Source organism: Hakea prostrata, chromosome 8 (genome assembly GCF_041222555.1).
Source record: "Hakea prostrata isolate BN-2017 chromosome 8, UWA_Hpros_2, whole genome shotgun sequence".
NCBI classification, from domain to species: domain Eukaryota; kingdom Viridiplantae; phylum Streptophyta; class Magnoliopsida; order Proteales; family Proteaceae; genus Hakea; species Hakea prostrata.
In genome coordinates this window covers 52,081,449-52,104,589 of record NC_142607.1, presented here as the reverse complement: position 1 = coordinate 52,104,589, position 23,141 = coordinate 52,081,449, and the positions used below count along the sequence as shown (strand labels likewise).

The window sequence follows — 23,141 nt, the reverse complement described above, 5'->3', positions numbered from 1 at the left end:
AAATCAATTGGATCACAAACATTCAACCAGAATTGTTTGAAATTGATAGAACTTTTTTTAGAGATGGAAATGACAATTAAAACCCCTCATAGAAATGGATGATTTGGTTGACTAATACTTGCTGAAAATGATTGTTAGAGCAAAAAGGTGAAGCTGTTGCTGCCATCTGTGTCTTTCTAATCCAAATAGCTAGTAGATAGAGATACATGCTTAGCAGTCATTGATGTTACATGAATTATGACTTGTAACGAACAGGGTTATTTTCTGATGTTAAAGTGTAATTAAAGTGAATGCTGATGTTAGTTGATTGTATCGTTGGACACTTGCTTGTTGGTTTTGATTTTTTTCTACATTTTCTACCAGAGTTCTTTTATATTAATAACTCATCAACATATAAGAGGCCGTAAAGTCAACTGTGGCCCAAATAAGGATAACAAGGTTTTGTTTGCTGTCTTAAGGAAATTGGAGCTTTGAAAGCTTCTTGAGGAAGTTGGAGGTTGGAGCTTTGAAAGCTTCAAATGTCATTGTGCCAGGATGAACAGAGGATACCTGGAATGTCTTTCTATCGTCCATTAGCTTTCAACAATCTAAGCTCTTGTGTTGTAAGATTAAGACTGCATCGGAAAGCCTCTGGCATTGGGTTCGGCCTTTTTTAATTGAAGCTCGTGTAGGTTTCAGCTATTGATTCAAAACCCAGGATATATCTGTGGTTCAGCATAATTGCCTACCCATTCGTGCATCCACCAGAAGCTGATTCTTATCTAGTTAGGGTCCCAATCAGCCAGCCAAAAGATGTCTAGATGTGCCGCCCCTAGGCTAATTAGTCCAAATATTTGGGGTCAGTGCATGGTGGTCACTGCATCTAGGTGATTCCAGAGGTTGAAGGGGTCCTAAAAGCAGGGTGACAAAAATGCTTCTTTCAAAAAACAAAAAAAAGTGATGAACATGTCTGCTTAAACAATCAAGGAGAGACTAATTGTCAATCAAGGTGATACTAATTGTCTGAACAAGTTTCTAGCACAGTGGCCACAGTTTCTTATGCCGAAGCAGTAACATCAAGGAGGCCTTCCTTGCTTGTGCTTTTAGCTTTATCCTTTAGCTAGATGCATTGATTGGCATTTGGCTGGGCTCTACCCATAGGTTAATCTATTTGTATTTTCCTCCTTCCTCCCCTCCTCTCAATTTATCTATTCATTAGTCCCCTGAATGAACTATTTAAAAAATTAAAAAAATTATTCCATAGACCACCATGTACATGCCATTGTTACTGGAAAACTCAGAAACAATATCCGAGATACAGTGCATTTATACACTTTCCAATGCATAGAAATTATTCTACCAAAAAAAAAAAAACAGTAGCAGGGGTGCCTTGAAGCAACATTACAAATGGTTTGTTTCAACAATTCCAGATGAATCATAAATGGATAACAATCTCAAACAACATGAATTGGACTATGAACACTTGCCTCTGCCTGTTGACTTAATTTTTCAGATCAGAAAAGAATAGACACTGAAAACACTGCTATCAAAACTTTGCCTGCTCGTCCGATGATCTTGATAAATCCTCCAACCATATTCCTTCCCCCCCCCCCCCCCCCCAAATAAAACATTTTCCAGGGTCGGTGGCCAACCAGGCTCAAGCCAACCATTTAGGTGTCAGAAAACAGAACATACACTTTTCAGCCGCAGGTTTACCCATAAGATGCCTGTCCCTGAAGTTGTTGAAGCAATCAAGCACTGATGATGGAGTTGTACTTAGAACTGGTGCTTTGTCTGGGGATACCAAAAATAAGAGCAAAAGTATGGATGAAATGCCATAAGTCATCAACTTGTGATAATGCAGCCTTCAATCGTCCGGGTTTTCAAATCTATGACTCTTATCTTCAGGGGTTGCACGAGTCAAATGGGATTGAATGGAATACTGTCTCTGCAACAGTTTAAGCCTTTCTAGCAGCTCTTGAAATGTGGGTCGACACTGTGGATCACTGTTTAGTACAATTGAAATTCGAAAGTCAAACACTCATAGAGCTATGCAGTAAATATTTCGTACCTACTTGCATGTAGGTTTCTCATTGCACAGAGAACATATTGAGTGCCAGTCTACCCAAGGTTTTAAATCTTCAGGTCTTGGACACATTGGCCAATCTATCTCGAGATCAGTTAGGCAGAATATCAGCCAGCATCATGCTGATCTGTCTGGAGATCGCAGCTCAGATTGAGGATTGGCAGTGTTCAATCCAGCCCACAAACCCGAGGTTTAATTCCTCATAACTACCTGGACCTCAAGTATGGAAGGCATCACAAATTTCAGTACCCTGTATTGTGTGTGTCATTGGGAGGATGTTAATGTCTGCTTTACCAAAGACAGTAAAATTGATTTAAAGCCTGGGATGACCAAGAACCATACATAAACCGAGTTTTATCTAGGTTGGTGTGGAAAAGATACCATAAATTAGAAAATAAGGCTTGTTAAAAAGAAGGATAAGACATGCACCTATGCCAGCAGCTCTCAATTATAGATGTCCACTGTGGATCCAAGTCTTTCGGGATCTCTAGCCGTTGATTCATGAACCCAACAGCTCCAATTACCTGCAACGAAAATAAAAAAAAATAATATTCGAGATGAAGTTATGCTACAGCAGTTACATTACTGATCAATTGAATACTAGTGCAGATACATAATAAGACTACCTGCATTGAGTTGAGATTATCCCAGGGTATTTTCTCAGTGACAAGCTCCCATAGTATCACCCCAAAGCTATACACATCAGACCTTGAAGATGTGAAAAGACGAGTCATTCTTGAGTTTCAAAATTTGATAATGAAATCCCAAACCAAAAGACCAGTCACAAAATTACATAAATATTTGGACCTACTTCTCATCTGAAGGCTCATTACGAAGAACCTCTGGGGCCATCCATTGTGGCTACAGAAAAATAGATCGTTGGATGAGTACTTCTTGTCATGAAGTCCCCACTTCAAAGCATTTTGACAATTGAAAGGGAAAAAATATGAGAGATGAGCCAATGGTTTAATTTTATATACCGTTCCTTTGCCAGTCTTGGTTGTCAGGTAAGCTTCGCGTTTAAGCCGTGAGAGACCAAAATCACCAACCTAATAGCAAGAAGACAGAACTGTTGATTCACATCTCCTAATAAAGTTAAATTTCCCTTTGTCAGGAAACAGAAAAAGGGGGAGGGGGTGGATGATCTTAAAAGGAAATAGAAGCTAAAGAGAAGAGATGTCATTAATGGACACCATTATTATGGAAATAAAACATTACCTTCACTGTCCAATTCCTATCAACTAGAAGATTTGATGACTTCAAATCTCGATGGACGATAGGTGGATTGCAGTGATGGAGATAATTCATGCCCCGTGCCTGTAGAACAGATTAGTCAAGGAATCATGCATTATCAAGAGTGTAAGACAGAAATTAAAGTGAAAAGACAATTAAGGCACTTGAACATATTTATAATCAGATCAGCAACTATGGCACCTTAGAAAAATTACATTGGTAGTAGCAATTAGAATAATCTTATATGTGCCACTCTCTACTAGAGGAATCAAATGGATGAGATCATGCATTAGGGGAGAATATTTGTTCAACTATCCATAATAATCATAAAACTGCAGAAGGGTATCCTGAAATCTTTAAAAAGAAAATCATGGCATAAACGCAAACGATAAGTAGAATGCTTCCTCCTATCTCTTGTGTGGTGCATGCACTGGGACATAAGTGTCAAGCTGGCTTTATTCAGATAGGCACCTTTGATGGTATAGTCTTAATTCTGTCTCCCCAACCCCTCCCTCTCTCGACTGCCTTGGTTCACCTAGACTGTGTGACAGATAAGTGTCAGGAGTCAAATACTTGTACCTTGAACATAAGGTGTCAGGTCTGGTGCAGTATGATTTAACCATATTTGTAGATCATTTATATAAAATGAATCACTAATAACATACGATACATCCTCCTTAGCCCTCTTGCCCTTTCTGCCACATCCTTGATCTTTTCTTGTGGGTCCTCCATCTCCTTCTGTCTTGATCCCTGGCATCCTCTAGGTATTCTTACAGACCTGTTGGATCCCTGCCTTGTCTATGACTCTCACATCCCAAAATCTACCATGCTCTCAAATGTTTTCTCCAATCGATCTTGGTCCCCCCAAAATCCCCCTGCCCCTTTGGTCTCAATCAGGTAGTCACCCTCCCAACCCAGACCCTTGCTCTTCCGACAGAACTATTTGGTTGCCATCCCCCAACAGAACTTTCACCACCTCTCCTGCCTGGAACCACCCATCCCACACATCGGTAACCATTGTCCCTTGGATCCCCCTAGTTTGGATCAAAGGTCACTCTCATGGCAGACTTCCACTATTTGGAGAACACTAGAACTACGCCTACCTAGCCAATCTTTTCATCCAGCGTCATATCCTTGCCAACCCCAATTGCATCCTTTGTTCGAATGGCATCAAATATGTGGATTACCTCTTCTCTTGCCCTTCTCTTGTTCCATTTGGGAAATATCCATTGCCTCCATCTTGCCCCACTCTAAACGCACTTAGGGTTTTGCTCAAGAATGGTTGTGGTTTTGAGATCTTCCTCTGGCTCCTCAATCTGCAACCGTACTGGTAAGTCGATGTTACGGGGCTGAAATTTATCATTTATGGTGAGACTTGAGAGGCAACCTTACAAGATGGACCTCCAATTGTAGGATTTTAGACTTGATTGGGAACATCATCTGCTTTGATTTTTCCTGTAGACTTCAGATGTTATCCCACCCCCCTCTCTTGGACACTTCAAGGAACAGAAACATTATAATTACCTAGACTGTAGGTTCCTCTTTGCTGTCCACAATGAGCAAATTGGAGGCTGCTTCCCACTCCCCCCTTTTTTGTTTATGCTTCCTTTTCAGTTTTACCCCTGTTCTTGAGGCTGGATAATATATATAAACGAAGGTAAGCTATACACGTGTAGTATGTAGCACCAAATGTTCTGCCTTGACCATTGTGCAGCTTAAACTAGCATCAATTTTGAGCATAGAAAGTTTAAAACTTCTGAATACATATGTCAAATTTCAGATCCAATAAACTTTTCCATGTGGCCAAATAATGCTTTAAAAAGTGGGTGAAATGTAAAGGTAAATGCTGTTAAACAACTGACTTTACAACTTCCCAGAACATGGTGAACCACATGGTTGAGTTGGATTACACATTTGACATACACTAATCCAAGGGGAATTATCCAGTGTCATATTGGTAGATTGTCCAGGTTATCACCAGCTTAGCCACTTGAGCATTATAAAAAAGGGCGAACCTGGCGCCCAAGGCTTCCACACAAGCAGAGTCTAGGACTCCAGGGGGGAGGTTTTCCTACGCAGCCTTACCCCAACAATTTTTGCAAAGAGGCTGTTTCGATACATGAGCATTATACCGACTTTAAATCATAATCTCATTTATACAAACTGTAGAAAATAATACTCACAATATCCAATGCCATGTGAACACGTCGTCTCCAGTTCAGTTTAGTTGTGTTCCGCTGAAGCAACCGGAACAAACTTCCACTGCCATTTGTAGAGGGGAAAAGAAGAAGAAGATGAAGAAAGAAAGAAAGAAAATCACACTTAATAATACAATAATGTAAGAAGGATTTATAATATACAGAAAACAGGCATATTAGATGTAACGATAATTGTAGAAAAGTTTTGAGACACAAGCGCAAATAGGAATCATGACTAGGATTCTTCCAAATCCAAATCTTCAAAGTGAGAGGAGACTGTACCGTGGGAGAAACTCAGTAACTATACAAAGACGTTGAGGTGAAGTAATGGCACCCATAAAAAGTAGTACATTCGGATGTCGGAGTCTCTTCATAAGTGATACCTTCATTGATGAAAAGTAATCTTCAGAACAAATTCTCAAGCCCACACTTTACACTAAGATCAAATCGGGCCCACTAAACCCTAGCAGAATTATAGTTCAATATGACACCCTTAAACAAGAACACAAGATAGTCACATGCAATCTAGAAATTATAGTGCCCTTAATATGCCAACAATATGCTCTCATCAGCCAACAGAAACAAGATGCATTTTATGAAGAATTTCATATTGTCAAATGGGAGAGAAGATATTTCAACAATCCCAACAAAATTAATAGTGTGGCACATATGGAAGACATAAATTCACGCTTTCTACTTCAGCAAAGACCCTTATGAATGTTTTTGTCAAAGAATTTTAGTGCAATATATTTCTAATCAAAATGCAATATATTTTGTTAATGTTTAGTAGCATAAAATGGATCAATTTTAAATTAGTCTTTGCCAGGTTTTTAATATAATTGCAGAAATTGATGAACAGGTCTTCTAGTAATTAACTCATTTAATGAAGAAAAAGATATCAGTCCACAATCTTTGTATACAGTCTCCTTCCATGTTTTTTCTTTTATCCCTTGATAAATCCAGGGGCCGTGCTTTCCTGTCATGTATCATTCCAATTGTTGGATGAGATACCTTATTGTCTAGCTTATTAGGCTATATATCAATTTTCAGAGCCAATCCAATTTTTTAACCTCTATATATTGACATTTTTCAATTGTTTTTCCACTGTTCCAACTGTTTCCCAGCAAAGATTGTAACTTTTTCAACAATTGAAGCTTTGTTTTTTGGCATGTTTATGCGCATTGGCATGTTTATGCGCATTTATGCTGAACTTGGCATATGACTAGATGCTGACGTGAATAACAGATCCACAATGGTTCACTTCCAGCTTTGTAGCCACATGGCAGAATTACCACAGCCAGCAGACAGTGCGCCTTTATATAGTGGCTGTGGCAAGGAAACTTCCACTCTTATCCCTCCAGCATCCAACATATTTAACGTGATCAGAGTAGTAAGCTGAAGTATTGTTTCCATACACACTCTTTATATTATATCTGCATCGGTTCAGACAGAGATGAACAAAGGTAGCAAAAGAAAACAAAATTCAGTTGCATCTATATGGGATGGCTGATACATAGTCATCAAAGGTATTCAGCAATCTTGCAAAGAGACAAAATATGAATCTGGTTTTAATTTGGTCTCTCTGACCCTACAGAAGGAGGTTCATCCAAAAGTTGGTTGTTACTGAGAGCACCGTCTGCCAAGGTAGGGATAATTGAAAACAAATGAAAGGATCTATGCTGGTCATTTTTATAGTTTTTATAACCAGATTGGTAGAAGTGGATAATCACATACAAACCACACGATATGATGAGAGGGCAGTTCCGGCCATTTATGCCTTCTATTTTTCAGTAACGAAAACAGAATGCTCATTTTTTAGAGTAAAACATTTTCCACAATCCTTAAAAAGTCAAAGATACAACTTTCATATTGAATGAGAATTACATTCCAAGTGCATCATACATTCATCTGAAAAAGCATATGGAAGTCTAAATCAACTTTAGCAGAGCAATAATTGTAAGAAACTACAAGAATGATCAATGGAAAATTTACTAGCAAAACAACCTCTTGTCTGAAGGCAAATATAACTTCATCTGAATATTCTTCCTTGGAGAACACCTTGACTGCAACATCCTGAGAAGAAAAAAAGGAGAATTCAGCCACAAAACATGTGCACTTAATTTATAATATGATACTGCTTTAAACAAAAACATCCACACCCACAAAAAGCTATACCCAGTGCACAAGGCCCCTGCATTTAGTAGGGTCTGTGAAGGGTCAAATGTATGCAGCCCTACCCACATTTCTGGCTGTTTCCAGGACTTAAACCCATAACCAAGTGTTCAGGAAGTGGTCACATGACCAATGCACCAAGCATGACCATTCGACCCACAAGATCAGCATAATTTAAGACAAATCCAAATGCCTTTGAGTCATCAAGACTAGCATTTAAGCTATGTATGGTGCATGTCATGCACTAGAAATACTATCAAAGGTGCCAGATCTACTTGGGACAAAGCATGTTGGTTCTAATCCAATAACAAGGTTTAAAAAGAAAAAGACATCAGCAGAAAAACATACCGAGCCATACCAGAGGCCATGGTATACAGTTCCACAAGAACCTGTGAGAAAACAAAAATCCAAAAATTTTCATGTTAAAAGGAAATATAAGTGTGGATAAGCATCACAAGACTGCCAAATTAGGAAAAAGACCTGGAGATGTATTGGATTGCAAAAGGAGACAGAGTGACAGAATCCAAGAGAAATACTTGTATATGGGTACCCCCAACCCCCAAAAAAGTAAAACAAGAGACCAGTTATTCCAAATGGGAATTTATTTCAGAACTCATCAGCCCCTTGAATTCTTTGGGCTAGTGCAGGTTATGGAGTGGAAAATCTAATACACAATTGAAAATGCCAAAATAATAATTTTGTCTTGGATCTAGAAACACTAAAATTTGACTTAAAAACATAATGGAATAGCATGAGAAAGTAGAGTGAAAATAGACTAATAGAGGTACAATGTTTATATTCCAAGGAAGAGGAAGCTTTAGAAGAAAGCTTCCAAATATACTACCATATGGGTCTGAGTGGAATATAAAGCTGATATGTGTTTGCCAAAAGTTCTGAAAACAGTCATATATCATTCATAAAATACGATTACCTTGCCCAACCATATCTCCAATTGTTAAGTCCTCCCACAAGATTTCATAATCCAAGCAATCATAATCCATATCCAACTTATGAACAGCACTACTACTGGTACTTCCGCAGCTGCTAATGCTACTTGTGCTGTTAACATTAAATGCAGAGGACCAGGATCCAGAAGCCTCATTAGAGGGTCTGTGACTTTCGCCAACTGGGCTTTCTGGCTTTCCACCTGCATCAGTTTTTCTCGGATGACCCAAGTCATTTTCTTGATCATAATTCACCCAGGGCCAGACCGAACGTGAAGTCCTTACCTCTGGTGCATCCCGCTCATGCCCCTTCCAAGGCCAAGATATCCCCCTTTTACAGATCCATGCTTCTGCCTTTGCACTAATTATATTCTGGATCACAGACTTCCCTACACCTTCCTCACCAGAATCTCTCAAGGATGTTCGAGGGGATTTCTCATCCACAGCAACCTGCGAAAAAACACCAAATGGAGATGGAAGTACGTCTCCTCTAGGTGTGCTAGCTCCACTGGAAGTAGCATCCTCTCTATGGTCATAGAGAACAGCATCTGGAAAACCATGATCAGAATACTGGCTTTCTCCATTCCCACTTTCACGCTCCATGGTGTTCTCACCAGTCCGAATTCTTGACTTAACTTTGTTGGTCACTTTAGTGGCCTGTTTTGAAAGTTGTAACAATCAAAAAAAGCTAAATTAAAAATAATGACATGAATACCAACCATTATCTTGTTCTTGGTGCATAAAGCACCTTATGAAAGTAGGTTTAGAAATCCTTTAGGAAGAAAGGAAAATGTGAGAGATGAAGAAAGAACTCACCAGATTGGATAGTTTTGAGGCAATTGCAACCTGAAGAGGTTGTTGGTAATCTAGAGTTTGCTTTGTAGCTGTAGGACCACTTCTTGACCAAGAATCATCTTCCAGTGGCTTCCTCATAGAGGGTAGCTGCTGCATTTCTTGAAAGGGCCGTGAATCATTTGAGACACAAATAACACCTACCAAAGTACCATCATCATCATAGAGTGGAGTATTGGTCACGATGGCTAGAAAACGGTCTCCTAATTTATTTTTCATAGGAAACTGGCCAGTCCAACTCTCCCCCATGGTTACGCGTTGTACTATATTAGTGGCTACTTCAGAGTCAGCAGCATCCGTAAGGAGCTCAATAGCATCCTGACCAAATGCTTCTAAAGCAGAATAACCATAAAGATGTTCAGCCTTCCGATTCCTGCTAAATGCAACATAACGTAACAGTTAAAAGACAAAAAACAAAAGCACCTTCGTTTCCAGCTGAGAAGTTAGGCTCAATGGGGAAGGGCTAGATTGAGAAGTGAGAACATATGCCCATGGATTTAAGCAGAATACACGAAATTTGGTAGGTGTCCTTTAACTGATAAACTTACAGGAGATGATCAAGTTCAATCTAAAGATACACCCATTAATTTAAGTACCACTTTGGTTGTTACAGACCCAGACAACAAGACCCTGTATCATACAAAAATGGACATGTAGAGCGAGAGAGAGAATAAAAGCCAAGCCCATCATTTATTCCACAGCTTTCAGAAAGTGCAGGATATTATCAAATTCAATCCAAAAAAACTCATTAATTCAATCTCCACTTTGAAGTCACAAAAACCACCAAATTACCCAAACAACCCAAGCCATCATTTGTTCCACAGCTTTCAGAAAGTGCAGGAGATTATCAAATTCAATCCAGAGACACTCATTGATATAACCTCCACTTTAAACACCAAATTATCCCAAACAATGAGTCCCCGTCTAACACAAACTTTGACATGCACACAGAGAGAGAGAGAGAGAGAGAGAAAACCCAAGTCCATAGTTTAATCAATAGCTTTCAGCTAGGTTGCATTATTTGCATGTAGGCAGAGCAAGAAAAGGGTAATGGAAGGTGTAACAACTAGCAAGAGACCCAAATTAGAAAAGAAGAAAGCTCACCAGTAAATTATGCGGCCAGTGAGATCAAATATATGAACTGACTGCCCCAGTGAGTGCAAAATATTTAGGTACTGTTTATCCGTCAAGTTCACAGCTGCAGGAACAGAAGGTCTGGTACTGCTGCTCTCCCTCTGCAACGGAGACGAGTGTCTGAAAGACGGAGACCTCTTCCACAAGGACCCAGTAGGTCCTTCCAGTCCACCACCATTTTTCCTCCCGAGAGCGCTCATTCTCGATCTCTCCGGCGATACCGAATGCGAGCGCTGGTGCCGGTGAACCGATTTAACTCCAGCACCTCCACTGCCCAGTAACAGCTTCGACATCTCTTGTTTGAGGTGGGCATGGCTGGCTTCTAGTTCTTGGATTTTCTTCAACAATTCCTCAGCTGGAGGGGCATCCATTAGATAAAGTCAACAATACCCAATACCGAATACCCAATTGGATTTTCTTCTCCTTTTTCTAGCAAGAAACTACTGAAAACAAGATGATGGGAACCCTGATGTAATAGAGATTCATGAATTGCCCAAATGGTTATTGGGTATTCTTCTTCTTTGACTCTCTTTCTTTCTCTCTGTCCTCCTGGAGTTATTTTTGGTTGATGAAATCAAATGGGTTTCAGATTCACGCATCAGATAACATGTCTATTCTTTTATCTTTTATCTATCTTTGCTTTCCCTTCTTCCTTCTTGGTGCCTTGGGTTTCTTCTGGTGCTTTACAGGGGTCTTCACCCTCCTTTTGGAGAGGATTGGTCATGCGTTTGTTTTTCTTATTCTCTCTCTGTCTCTCTCTCTCGTCTCTGGTGTATCTCATATAATCTACTAAAAATGTAACTTTCGCCACCAGAAGTCATTTATAATTGGGAGCACTTGCTCGTCACGATTCCACCCACAGAGCTCTTATCTCTCTTGCTCTCCTTTTCACTTCTTTTAAAAGAGGGTCCCAGCAGCAGTAAACTAGTAAAGTTTGGTGTGGATATAACGAATTCATCAGCTCTTCTCCTTGGACTTCCATTGAAATTACCCTAATTCTCCAATAGAGAATGTGGATAGAGAGAGAATGATCATTATTAACCTTTTGTTGCTTCTTTTATTGCTATTCATAGCCCGTTTCTCAATCTCTCTAGATTTTCCTTTTGACAAGAAATGACCCGACAGCACGCTCTGGTTGAAAATCACAATGTTTATACTTCTTTAATCAAATTTTCCTCACTTGGTATCCAATTTGTTCTAGTCTTCAACACACAAATATCATCTATGAGCTAATATCATCTATGAATTGAACTCATGAAATAAAAATGATTTCTTCTCCACACTTTCTGGATTTAGGTGTGCTCATACCGTCTTATCTTTTCTTTGTCAATATCAGCAACATTATTACTGATTAAAAAAAAAAGATAATCATAAACAAGAACTTTCACCCCTTCTCCCTCTTAAATTCATGAGAAAAAACAAGATTTCTTTTTACATGATTTGAATAGAAAAATAAATTTTCTTAAAGTTTCAAAAGTTACTAACAAGAATTCTAACAACTAGGAAAACTATATATGTTATGTTGTAACCTAAATTCTTATACCTAATTTCGAAGATGGATCTACAACGATATATTTTGGTGAATAACCTGCATTGACCCAATTATGAAGATCTATGATGGACTCCGTAACCATTGCAATACAAATGACTTAATCCTAGTAGCAGAGACATGTTGGAGCCCGGAAGCCATCCCCTCCCCCCCCACACACACTCTTTTCTGAAAATTTAGTTACTTTTTTTATTTTTTTAATTTTTCTCTTTTTACATATGAAGTATCACTTTCTCCACCCCCCAAATATTGGAAAAAATTAAAGGTAATAATGATGGGTATAAATATCATCATCAATAATACCCTAAAATATCTCCCTATTTATTATTTCATTTCCCTTCTTTTTTCATGTATGGCTTAGAGAAAGAAAAAACTTGGAAAGCTAAATATAAAGAGTTTATTCCTAAATCTTCTCCACAATTATGTATTTTTTCACTCTTTCTCCATTTTTATTCTCTTTCTTTCTTTCTTTCTTGATTTATTTTTAATTTTCCTTTTTATTTGAATTTATAAAGTCTCTTTTACTCAATTATTTTTTGTTATTATTTTTATTTGATTTTTATATTGTGATTTGAATATTTAGAATATGTAAAGTAACCAAGTACCATGATTCATTTAATTTGCATCTAGCATTCCATCGTTGAAATCATCTTCTTTTTTTTTTTCCTTCTCCCTTTAATGCTGATTTTGTAAGTTTTTTCTTTTATGAAAAAAATTAATTAAAATAAAAAATTATTTTATAAGATATTTATTTGTTAGATATTCTTATGCTTTAATTTAATTTTTTAGTAAATAATTTATTTATTTTTTTAAGGATAAAAGTGTCATTATTAATAATTACTTATATTTTTAATATTTGTAAGTCCATGTCTAAACATGATAATATAATTCAGGAGTGAGATCCTTAGAAGATGTGATATATGGGTTCATACAATGTGTGGTGAAAAAGCATCAATGCTTCTCCGATAGAAAGGTAATCCAAACTCTCATTATCTGGCTCTCCAATGTTGAATCATGACTCCGTCCCTACCTAATCTGATGGATCAACCATCTAACTGATTAAAGTCTATATATATGTATCTTATGTATATCTAGTTGTCTACAAGGTTATTGTTGCGATATTTGAGGATTGATTGAAAGATCTCCATTCTATTATTCTTTTTCATTTGTAAATATAACGCATTCGATTGACGTGTGAATTATGTTAAATATTTTGCCTTTAAACAATATACAAACAACCTACCTACAGAGATAAGGTCGGACATGTATAACCATTAAGGAATGTCTTTTTCATTCTTTCTTTTTTTCCTTATGGCAAGTATAAGGAGTTGTGAGGGTGATGGAGATAGAGCCCAAAATAGACAAAAATAAATAAATAAAAGCAAGAGTTAGATAGGAGAAGCGGAGAACAAATTTGACACTTTATTCCAATCATTAATTATTTTGGAAAAGATCTAACATGTTGCTTGCCCACTTAATTGACATCTTGCACGTCTAACTGACCAAAAGTAGGAAAATAGACCAAACCATGCTCTCATATGACTCTCATGCTCACTTTTTCCCTTGACCATGAATCTCAAAAGCTATGGGGAAAGACCAGAGAATGCATGGTTTCAAATGGTATCAAAGAGAAGTGGGACCCACTTTTGGATTCCATCTTTGCGATTCTGAATGAGTTTTGTTTTGTGTCAGCTTGGTCAGCAGCTAGCCTCAGAACCATTGACATTGACAGAAGCCCATAAAAATTAGGGTTTAAAAACTCTGGATTGTCATGGGCATTCTGTTGTTGTGGTCTACAGCCTCCAGATTTCAACTCTGCAGGTCAAGTTGCATGAAGAGAGTGTATGGAGAATCTAGAATCAAACAAAGAGAAGAACCACTTGCACCTAAACTGGTCAGGCTTATCAGCATCCACATGGAGAGAAAAATGAAAGACAGGACTGGCACTTCACATTCTTTCTTTGTTTTCTGATCAAGAGGAACATCACATTCTCATATGTGAAAGGATATCCACAAGGATGCGAATGTTCAGATGATTCAAATATTGCATTGATACTGATAAGAAGAATAATTCCACTAGGTTTCAAATGGAAAACCTAGAAAAAGGGGTTTGCAGGGAAGGACCCTTGAAACTCCATCATACATGGAGGATCCAATATTGTTGATGTGTGAATGATTCGCATAAAAAAGTAATGCAACATAAACCACTAAACAGCTACCACAAATATATCATTGCATCCCATTTTGGGCATCCAATTGAATGCCATATCACAAAATTGAATTTGCTTAAAAGATTGCACAACCTGTTAGTTTTTTCCTAAAGTCATACGCTGACAAGAAAGTAACAAGCACTATAACAATCAAGAACCAAACCAACATCAACAATTCAACCCCCCTCAGAGAGACTAAAAAAAGAAAAAGATATTGTATGACAGTAGGCTTCAATCAATTTCTCCCCCAGCCTCAGACAGTAGAAGTAAAATTGAATTTCCAACATTCTCTTTGAACTTTTTTTTTTTTTTTTTTTGGGGGGGGGGGGGGGGGGGCATGCTGGGAAACTAGTACTCAGCAACTTTGTCAGCAGGGGATATGCAACCTACTCAAGGAACAGCAGAAACATGAACTCAGGCTGCATGAGAGAGATTCTCAAGCCTACGAGTTAAAATGAGTAGAAACTAATCTGTCCGCTTGGAACCTTGCCTAGGCATGGGAAGCTCAAGGATTATGATGAAATAACATCTTCCAGATTCCCTGATATATTGAGCTTCACCATTCATTAGCTTTAGAATCTTTCTGCACACGCTCAGGCCCCAAGCCTTCACAGGTTACCAACTGGCTGCTATGGAAAATATCTTGGAGAAGTTGTGAAGGAAGGCCTTTCCCCGGGCACACAATCGATCCTACACCATACAGGCAGCATATGATTCAGAATCAGATTCAGACTTTCTAGCAAATTATGACTACTGCATTCAAATTAAAATAATAAGGCACACACGTGAACATTATGAATGACTACAATAAATCAACAAAAAGACAAAAACAGATTCATTGTGCCCTATTGACCAACCGGGATGGAACCACGATACTGTGCAAAATATCAAACCATTATAGTTGGCAAATAATGGTTGTGCCCTTCACTTCCTAACCCAGATAATCAAATTCATGTTCAGTCTACATGGCCTCCATTGGAAATGACTAACATGGTACTCATAATAGCATCAAGTTCCTTCATGATTAAGACCTTTAGGGAATCATGTTCCATACACTCAGGGCTAAAAACTCATAGATTACCTGCCTACACTTGGTGAATGTGAAACTAACTCATGGTCTCACATTAGTCTCCCACACGTCCAAACCCATAATACATCATCATGAATATGAGTATAATCTTTTTCAACAGCTAGCCATTGACCTGCCTTTGCTTTAGGTATATTAGAAACAGGGAGATTCCATCACTCTTTATTTTGGTCTCTCGAGAAGATGTGGAATAGTGGAATGCACAGATGTTATTCTAGCACAAGACAAAAAACTATAGGTGCGGGCTGGAGAGGGAGGTGCACAAAGTATATCTCCCGGAAATTAATAAAAGGAATGGTCATATATCAATATCAAACAAATTCAGTTCTTAACACAATTTGAACAACTTCTTCATTGAGAGTGGTAAAGGAATGGTATAATATCCAACCAAATACAAATGCAAGGGGGGCACCACAAGTAGTGAGTGCTTTGCCAATATGATCCGTTCTTTTCTTTTCTATATTTCCATGTTCATCCAGTTCGTCACTGACTCACTTCCCTCTCCTATTCTCTTGTTATCACCCTTCAAGGCATTTAACTAAAAAAAAATGGAAAAGATTAAATGTTTTAGGCTTTTAGCATCTGAAAATTGCTTCTAGCTTATCAATTTTGCCCTTTTTTCTCAACTCCAATCCCACAAGTACACATGATGTAGCCTCAAGTGAATGAGGGCCAGTTCTTCAAGGATCTTATCAAAACCAACCTTAGCCTGAGGTTCAAATTTGGGTTTCACAGTTTTAGGGTTAGGGTTTGGGAATCGAAGGTCACAAGGAATTAGGCCTTGGGAATTTAGGGCAGCAAAAAGATTGGGGTTTAGAATAGGGTTTGGGAATTTTGGGCAGTAAAGGAATTACAGCTCAGAGTAGGGTTTGGTTGGTCCGACGGGGGCTGAAATTGGGATGGAAGGTCACTAGGGTTGGGGGATGAGGTTCCTAAAGTTTGTGACAGGTCTAACAGATAGATTGGCGTAGAGCTGACCTTGAGTTTTTGGTCTCTAGAAAGGTCCAAAAATTCTAGGAACAAAAAGGGTGAGATGTGAAGGGGGATGGGATTGAGTGCTGACTTGTTACTAACCTGTAATGCAAGCTTCATAATGGGGTGTGATGGAGATCAAAAGAAGTGGAGGCAGGCTACAAGCACTGCCAAAGGAGAATTCTTCAAATAGAAACCCTTGCTTACTCGATCGCACGGAGGTCCTTTACCACTGATGAGAAGCTTTGCTAACCATGCTCTTAGGCAGCAAGAAAGTCTTGATTAATTTATTCTGAAGTCTGTCTTTGTTAAATGCTCATGGCTTTGTTTACAACCTCAAATAAGAACTCCTAGTGAAATTAGGACTTAGAGAAAGTGATTCTCCTAGTTGTACTCAACATGCTAATCCAAATTCAGATAGGACTCACAACTAAACTTACAAGGGCTCCTTATCATATCCTATACTAACTCCGACTCTTAAAAGCTAACATAAAATATAAGAAAAAGACTATTCTACCCTTCTATTTTAAGGACAGCATTTACATAATTAAACCATTTAAAGTAAAATAAAAACCAATTTCCGTACTTGGCCTAAACACCAAACTTATGAGGCCATAGAATCAGCCCATAAACCTACTGAACAAAGGCCCAACACCCATATTTATCAACCCTAAGTTGATTTCAAAAGGGAAGTTGGCCAGTTTGGTGCCAGACCTGCATCAACATGACTCCAGCATCATAGCGTATCCCAATTTAACGAGTTTGACTACATGCATCTCAGAAGATGCAGAAGAAAGATAATAAAGAAATAATGGGGTGGAGCATGGAATAAACACATAAACGCTAAGGACCATAAGTGTGAATCGCTTCATAACAACTAGACATTCTGCTTCAGATCTTGAAAAGGTATGTAAAAACAAGGGGGCATAGGGGGCTATTGACACCGCACTGCCAGTCTAGACATGAAAGCATAGAATAGAAGGAGCACCCAATTGCACCTCAACTTGTCCGTTCGGCTCATGGTTTGGGCAGGATTGTTTGCCCCACTGGCCTCTGTCTGACAACAGCCAGGTTTAGTTGGATTTAGAGGTAGAAAGTGATCCCCATCTGTGATATATGGATCTCGAATTGGAAAAAGTATCTAGGCTCCATGGCTAGTCTGTGTTCTTTGAACTCTTCAAACTCAGCAAACTGAATCATTTGAGTAGCCAAAGGAAAGGAAATCAACTGAGAACCCACTGGTAGCAGAAAGCGAGAGCCGATTAGAGATTTTCAGAAAAAGAAACGAAAGCTTCATTCTGAAGTGAAGAAAACTACAGCTGCAGTCCTAGATTGGTCAACTATAGGGTGGCTGTAGACCAAGGCTTGCTTTGGACGCTTTTTGGTTTGATTCAATTTCGTGTGGATTAGACAGTGACAAACCAACAAGCAGCCAGCAGGGCTTTAAGTCAAGCAGAGAACTTGGCTTTTAATGAAGTAAAGCCACACTAGCCTATTATGGTAGCCAAATTCGATTAAGAAAGTAGAATGCAAAACCCTACCCTCTTCTCTCCTTCTCTTGAATCTCCTCTAGGATTGGCAGTACCAAATTTCACACCAGTTTAATAAGATGATGATGAACAAGCAGGTAGATCAGGCAACCTTAAATGCAAGGAAGCTTATAGCATCAACAATTACTTGGAGACCCAAACTATTGACAGTTACTTTAAAGATCACACCGTAGACAAATAGATAGCATCAATACCATCTCTAACCAACCTTTTGTTCTCATGATTATACGAAGACAAAAGAGTTTGTAAACTAAAACGTAGACAATGTTTATACCAGTTAATACTAAGAACAAAATAGAGATGTCAATGTGGCCTGTCTCTTAAAACTCATTTGAAAGATCATCTCCAAGCATGATTCTATTTGGGTTAATTGGGTTTACCCCTACCTCCTCAAATCTGACTCAATCTAGACCGCTCTGGTGGATTCTATTAGGAGTTAAATTAGAGTTTGTATTCATGTAAAATTCTATTCCTTGTAATAGTGTACTTTCCACTTAATTATAAATAGAGGGCTTGAGATCATTGATCCATAAGCCATTCAGCCATTGTGTTTCACAACATGGCATCAGAGACTAAATAAGATTAGGGAAGTGAGAAGAAAGAAAGAAAAAAAAAGGGAGTGTCAAACCTACCTCCTCGCCTCTCTCTCGCTATCGCTGTCGTAGAAAGAGTGTCGAGAGTGAACCTATCTCATTCAAAACCCATCGAAACCTATCGAAAGGCCATCGCCTCTCTCCTGTCGCAGCTCTTCAAACCCATCGAAACCCCATCGCCCATCCTTTCCGGCTATTCTTCAGTACCGCTGCTGCACTAAGTTCTTCAAATCTGCAGCATACCATGTGTTGCGTCTAGAACTTCTTCGAGGGCCGAATGTTGAGATGACCTCCTTAAGAGCTCTCCAACCAAGTGGAATAACTGGGATGCCTGCACATACAAAGAAAGCAAGAACGGTCCGGCCAAGTTTTGGTCGGGGAACCGCCTCCGACGCCCAAGTCAGCCTAGGCAACAATAAGAGTTCTTGAGAGAGTTCTCAAGAACGTAAAGAGTAATTACTCGGATGAAGTTCTCGTACCTTTCTCCATGTAGGAGGTGGGTTTATATAGAGGTTACTTGGAGGCGGCGCTTCCTTGAATTTCGGATCAACGGTTGGAGAGCGAGTGGAGTATCCTTGGAATAACGGCTCCTTTGTCGCACCAGATAGAGCCGTTATGCTGACTCATCTCCCCAATTCTCGGAATAGATATGCTGAGTAGTTATTCTTAACTAACTCTCGTTGACATAGTCAAGAAGGTTTTCTGGGACTTGCCTCGAGCGTGGCTTGCCAAGGAAGATATACACCAACTGAAGTCGGGTATGTATCTATCCCAAGTGGAGCACTTGGGACCTTTTCCAAGGAAGAGATGAGCCAGCCCAAAAGGGGGTGTATCTGTCCCGAGTGATGCACTCGGGACCTTTTCCAAGGAGGAGATGAGCCAGCCCAAGGGAGTGCATCTGTCCCGAGTGAGGCACTCAGGACCCTTTATGAGGGAAGAGATGCACCAGCCCGAGGGAGGTGTATCTCTCCCGAGGGGGGGGACTCGGGACCTTAGTTCCCCACAACAGAGCCCCCCATTCCGTGCGATTGACTTCTCGAACGTATGGAATGTTATTCTCAGGCTTCTTAGAAAGCCTCCTTTCTTTTTGGAGAAACTTTAAGACATCGTCTTGAATAATAGCCACTATTTCTCCAAAGCCTTCTTAAAAGTTGGGGTTCGTAACTCCCAACCATTGTGTTAATTCACATTTATCGCAGCTTCTAATATGCCAACGGTTGCGTTATCTCAACCGTTGAGATATTCGATCGTGGGCCGTTTGATTGAGATCTTGAGTCTTTTTAATCTCAATCGTCGTGGCCTTTCATCTTCAGTCGTTGGATCGTGATCTTTCATGTGCCAGATCTCAACCGTCGCCTTGCTTGATTCCCAACCGTTGGATGCATCTCTTCATCTTCCTCCTCCTCACTATAAATAGAGGTTCAATCCTCATTTTCAACTTTTTGCTTGCAAACTCTCTCTGAAGTCTCCTGCCTGCGTTGCTTGCTTTCTTCAACTAGCTATTCCAATCCTTCAACCAGTAAGTTATCTCTAACTTTTCTCCATTTCTTTCCTTTGTCATTTCTATATTATGGATAAGTTAAGAAAAGGCAAGGAAATAGCCCGAGCCACCTCCCGACTGGAGGTCCCGACTACTGAGATCTCCAGTCCCGAGATGTCTTCCCGAACTCAATCTATGCATTATTCCAATGAAGATGATTTCTCAGATTCTCCTGACTCTCATATTGTGAGAGCAGCTGCTGACTTAGCTAGGGACGACCCTCTTGACCAAGAACCCCTATGCTCCGATTTAGGAACCGACTTAGTCAATTTCGATCCTTCTGTGGATTCTTTGGCTGAGCAGGAGGTTGATAGTATTAGTCAATCTCCGGCTAAATTCCGAGTTGCTAGTCAGAGGCATTATTCGCCTCGTCCACCCCTTTCTCGTCCTCAAGATTGCCGGAATCGCTGGCCACCATTTCTCCCTACTGAGTTGCTTTCTGAAGAGGCAACTCTTGAAGAAAGGAACAAACCAAAGACGCCTTCTCACATTGACTATGACCTCAAGTTTTCGGGTCCCAAATTCTATCCCGGAGATCTTAACCAAAACCATCTCGAGCGTTTAAGGGATTTCTGTGAAATTCCAAAGGATTATTCCTTCTCGCTCCCGTCTTCGTCCAGTCGGGTTGGAGAGCCCCCTGATGGGGCCTTCTCCCTTTATTATAATGCCTTCTCAGGAGGTCTTCGCCTTCCCATCCAGAAAATTATTGAAGACCTTCTAACTCATTATGAAATTTCTCCTACCAACCTTATTCCAAATAGTTGGAGAAATGTCACTTGTTTTGTTGGTTTTTGTTATAATGTTGGAGTAAAACCAACATTCCCCCTTCTTCAACGTTTCTTCGAAGTTAAGAGTCAATCAAAGGGGGGTTGGCTATCTCTTCATCGTCGGGTAACTGACGTGGTTGACTGGTCGGGCAACATCATTTTGCTGGGGTCTATGCCTACGTCCACCAAGGGGTGTAGACATCACTTTTTCTTCTGCAAGCCCCCGGTCCCGCCGCCATATCCAACTGCTTTTGTGAAGAAATCCAAATCAGATCTTAAGGAACCCAATAATCTTATTGAGTTGTCCGCTGCCGAAGAAGCGGCTTTAGAAAAGATCATCCAGGTTGAAGGAGATTCAGCCGCAATTCATGGATACTTGTCTGAGTATTCGTCTATTCTTCAGTTGTGGGGCTTTTCTCCGGGTGAGCCCCTTATTCATTGACGTTCTTCAATTTTTTGGATTTTCTTATCTTGCATCTTCTAATCTTCTTCGTTTGTTGTCGCAGTGGCTAACAAATTGGACATCGATGCTCTTCGGGCCATTACAAGTGGGAATACCAAGGAGGCTTTCGCCCGAAAGCCAGTGAAGAAAGGCGGAGCCAAAGAGACTGGTCCCGTCGTCCAGGCCCTTAGTGCTCCTGACTCGTCCAAGCCTTCGGGCAAGAAGACTGCCAGGAAGAGCTCTTCAGCTGGAGGGGCTCCTCCCGAGATAGGCGTCCCTCAGGCGTCCCCGTCTAGCCGCTCGGGTAGGCCCTCCAAGAGGCCTCAAGACGGAGAGGATACCGCCGAGGGGGACTCCCGAAATTCTCCCGTGTTTGTTCCCGGATGGGACTTAACCTCGAGTGACACTGTGCTAGGGGATTCGAACGCAGCCAGGACTTGGCTTCTTGAAGGGATGATCCCTTTTGATCGCCAATATTTGAAAGATCTCCCGGATGACAAGTTTTATGCCAGTGCCTATAGGTAATTCTCTGTCCTTATCTTTTATAGTTCTCCAAGTGACTTCTGTAATATGGTATTCCATATTTTCTTCAGGTACTTCTCTGGAGGGGCACATTATATGGGAGAGTGCATGATTCGCTCGGAGCATCTGACTAACCAGCTTCGGGATGTTGAGAAGGCTCGCGAACGGTCTGTCATGAAGCTTTCTGAGTCTATCAAGAAAGTTGAGGCTTTGAAGAAACGGGATGAAGAAAAGAGCCTAAAGCTGAAGGAAGTGTCCAAGAGAAAGTCAGCCCTTAAGGATGAACTTTCTCAGACGAAGAATGACTTGGATGACGCCCTTAAAGATAAGGAAAAGCTGACGCGCGAGAAAGCTGAGATGGAGTCTACTACCCTTGAGCTTCGCTCTGAAGTTCGGGCAGGAAAACTTCCTATTAGTGCCGAGGATGTCCCCGACGTCGTCCAGAAAGAAATCATCGCTTCTTACCTTGGGACTTCTCACTTCAAGAAACTTCAGTTGGCTCTCTCTGCTTCGACCTACCGCCTTGGGCTTAATGATGCTTTCATTGCAGTTCTTCGACCGGTTGATATTCCTAACCCGAAGGAGTTAACCGAGATACCAGACGGTAGAGTCTACGAGACTCTTGAAAGAGATGTACCTGAAGGTATTGAGTGCAGGGAGCCATTTAGCCCTCCTGATCCTCTTCTCTACATTGAAGAATATGAAGAAGTGGGCTCTGGAGAGAGTCTCGAGAAAGAGCGTTCGAACGAAGAGCTTCCCGAAGGAGAGAATCCCCCTGAGAACTGAAAGACTTTACTTTCTTTGCTTCTGTCATTGAGAAACTTGAATATTTGGATTTTTGCTTCTTTCACTTGGATTTTTATAAGTACTACTGAATTTGCCTTTTTCTGTAATATTGGAATAGTAACCTGTAGTTGTTTGCTTCCAACTGAGGCATTAAGCTTCTTTTGACTTGTCCCGAGTATCTACCCGAGTCACTCCCCTAGCGGAATGCCTTAGAGGTTATGATGCGTTGAGTTCTCCTGAGCCTTTATTCTAGATGGTCTGCCCGAATAGGGTCCCGAATGAAGGTCTTTGAGAAATTCCATCTTATGAGAGCCTTACTTAGACTTTCATGAGAAATGAAGAAATTCTCTCGAGTGGCTACCCGAGTGAGGTCCCGAGTGTGACGCCTTTGAGAAATTCCATCTTATGAGAGCCTTACTTAGACTTTCATGAGAAATGGAGAAATTCTCCCGAGTGGCTACCCGAGTGAGGTCCCGAGTGTGATGCCTTTAAGAAATTCCATCTTATGAGAGCCTTACTTAGACT

The 23,141-nt window shown here is 40.1% G+C and overlaps 1 protein-coding gene across 2 annotated transcripts; it reads right to left on the bottom strand.

The window, feature by feature from the left end:
* Positions 1 to 1,586: 1,586 nt before the first annotated feature.
* On the bottom strand, positions 1,587 to 11,447 carry LOC149008523 (uncharacterized). Of its 2 annotated transcripts, XR_016175009.1 has the most exons (14): positions 10,569 to 11,447; positions 9,429 to 9,837; positions 8,600 to 9,269; positions 8,017 to 8,057; positions 7,501 to 7,569; positions 5,779 to 5,879; positions 5,482 to 5,560; positions 3,284 to 3,382; positions 3,046 to 3,114; positions 2,877 to 2,926; positions 2,692 to 2,773; positions 2,495 to 2,589; positions 2,051 to 2,315; positions 1,904 to 1,975 (listed from the first exon to the last, which is right to left on the bottom strand). XR_016175009.1 is itself a non-coding variant. In XM_089165148.1 (13 exons), the coding sequence occupies exons 1-13, from the start codon at positions 10,967 to 10,969 to the stop codon at positions 1,847 to 1,849; spliced, it is 2,304 nt and encodes a 767-aa protein (XP_089021274.1). In that variant the 5' UTR covers positions 10,970 to 11,444; the 3' UTR covers positions 1,587 to 1,846. The 2 variants fall into 2 exon arrangements, 1 of the variants encoding a protein (XP_089021274.1); XM_089165148.1 differs by lacking the exon at positions 2,051 to 2,315 and having other exon boundaries at positions 1,587 to 1,985; positions 10,569 to 11,444.
* Positions 11,448 to 23,141: the final 11,694 nt, after the last annotated feature.

Excerpts from the sequence above, each read along its gene's own strand:
- LOC149008523 (XM_089165148.1), bottom strand. The coding sequence starts at position 10,969 with ATGGATGCCCCTCCAGCTGAGGAATTGTTGAAGAAAATCCAAGAACTA. Across the intron at positions 8,058-8,599 it reads TGGAGATATGGTTGGGCAAG|GTTCTTGTGGAACTGTATAC; the intron begins GTAATCGTATTT and ends GTTTTCTCACAG. Across the intron at positions 5,561-5,778 it reads GTTACTGAGTTTCTCCCACG|TGGAAGTTTGTTCCGGTTGC; the intron begins GTACAGTCTCCT and ends TACAAATGGCAG.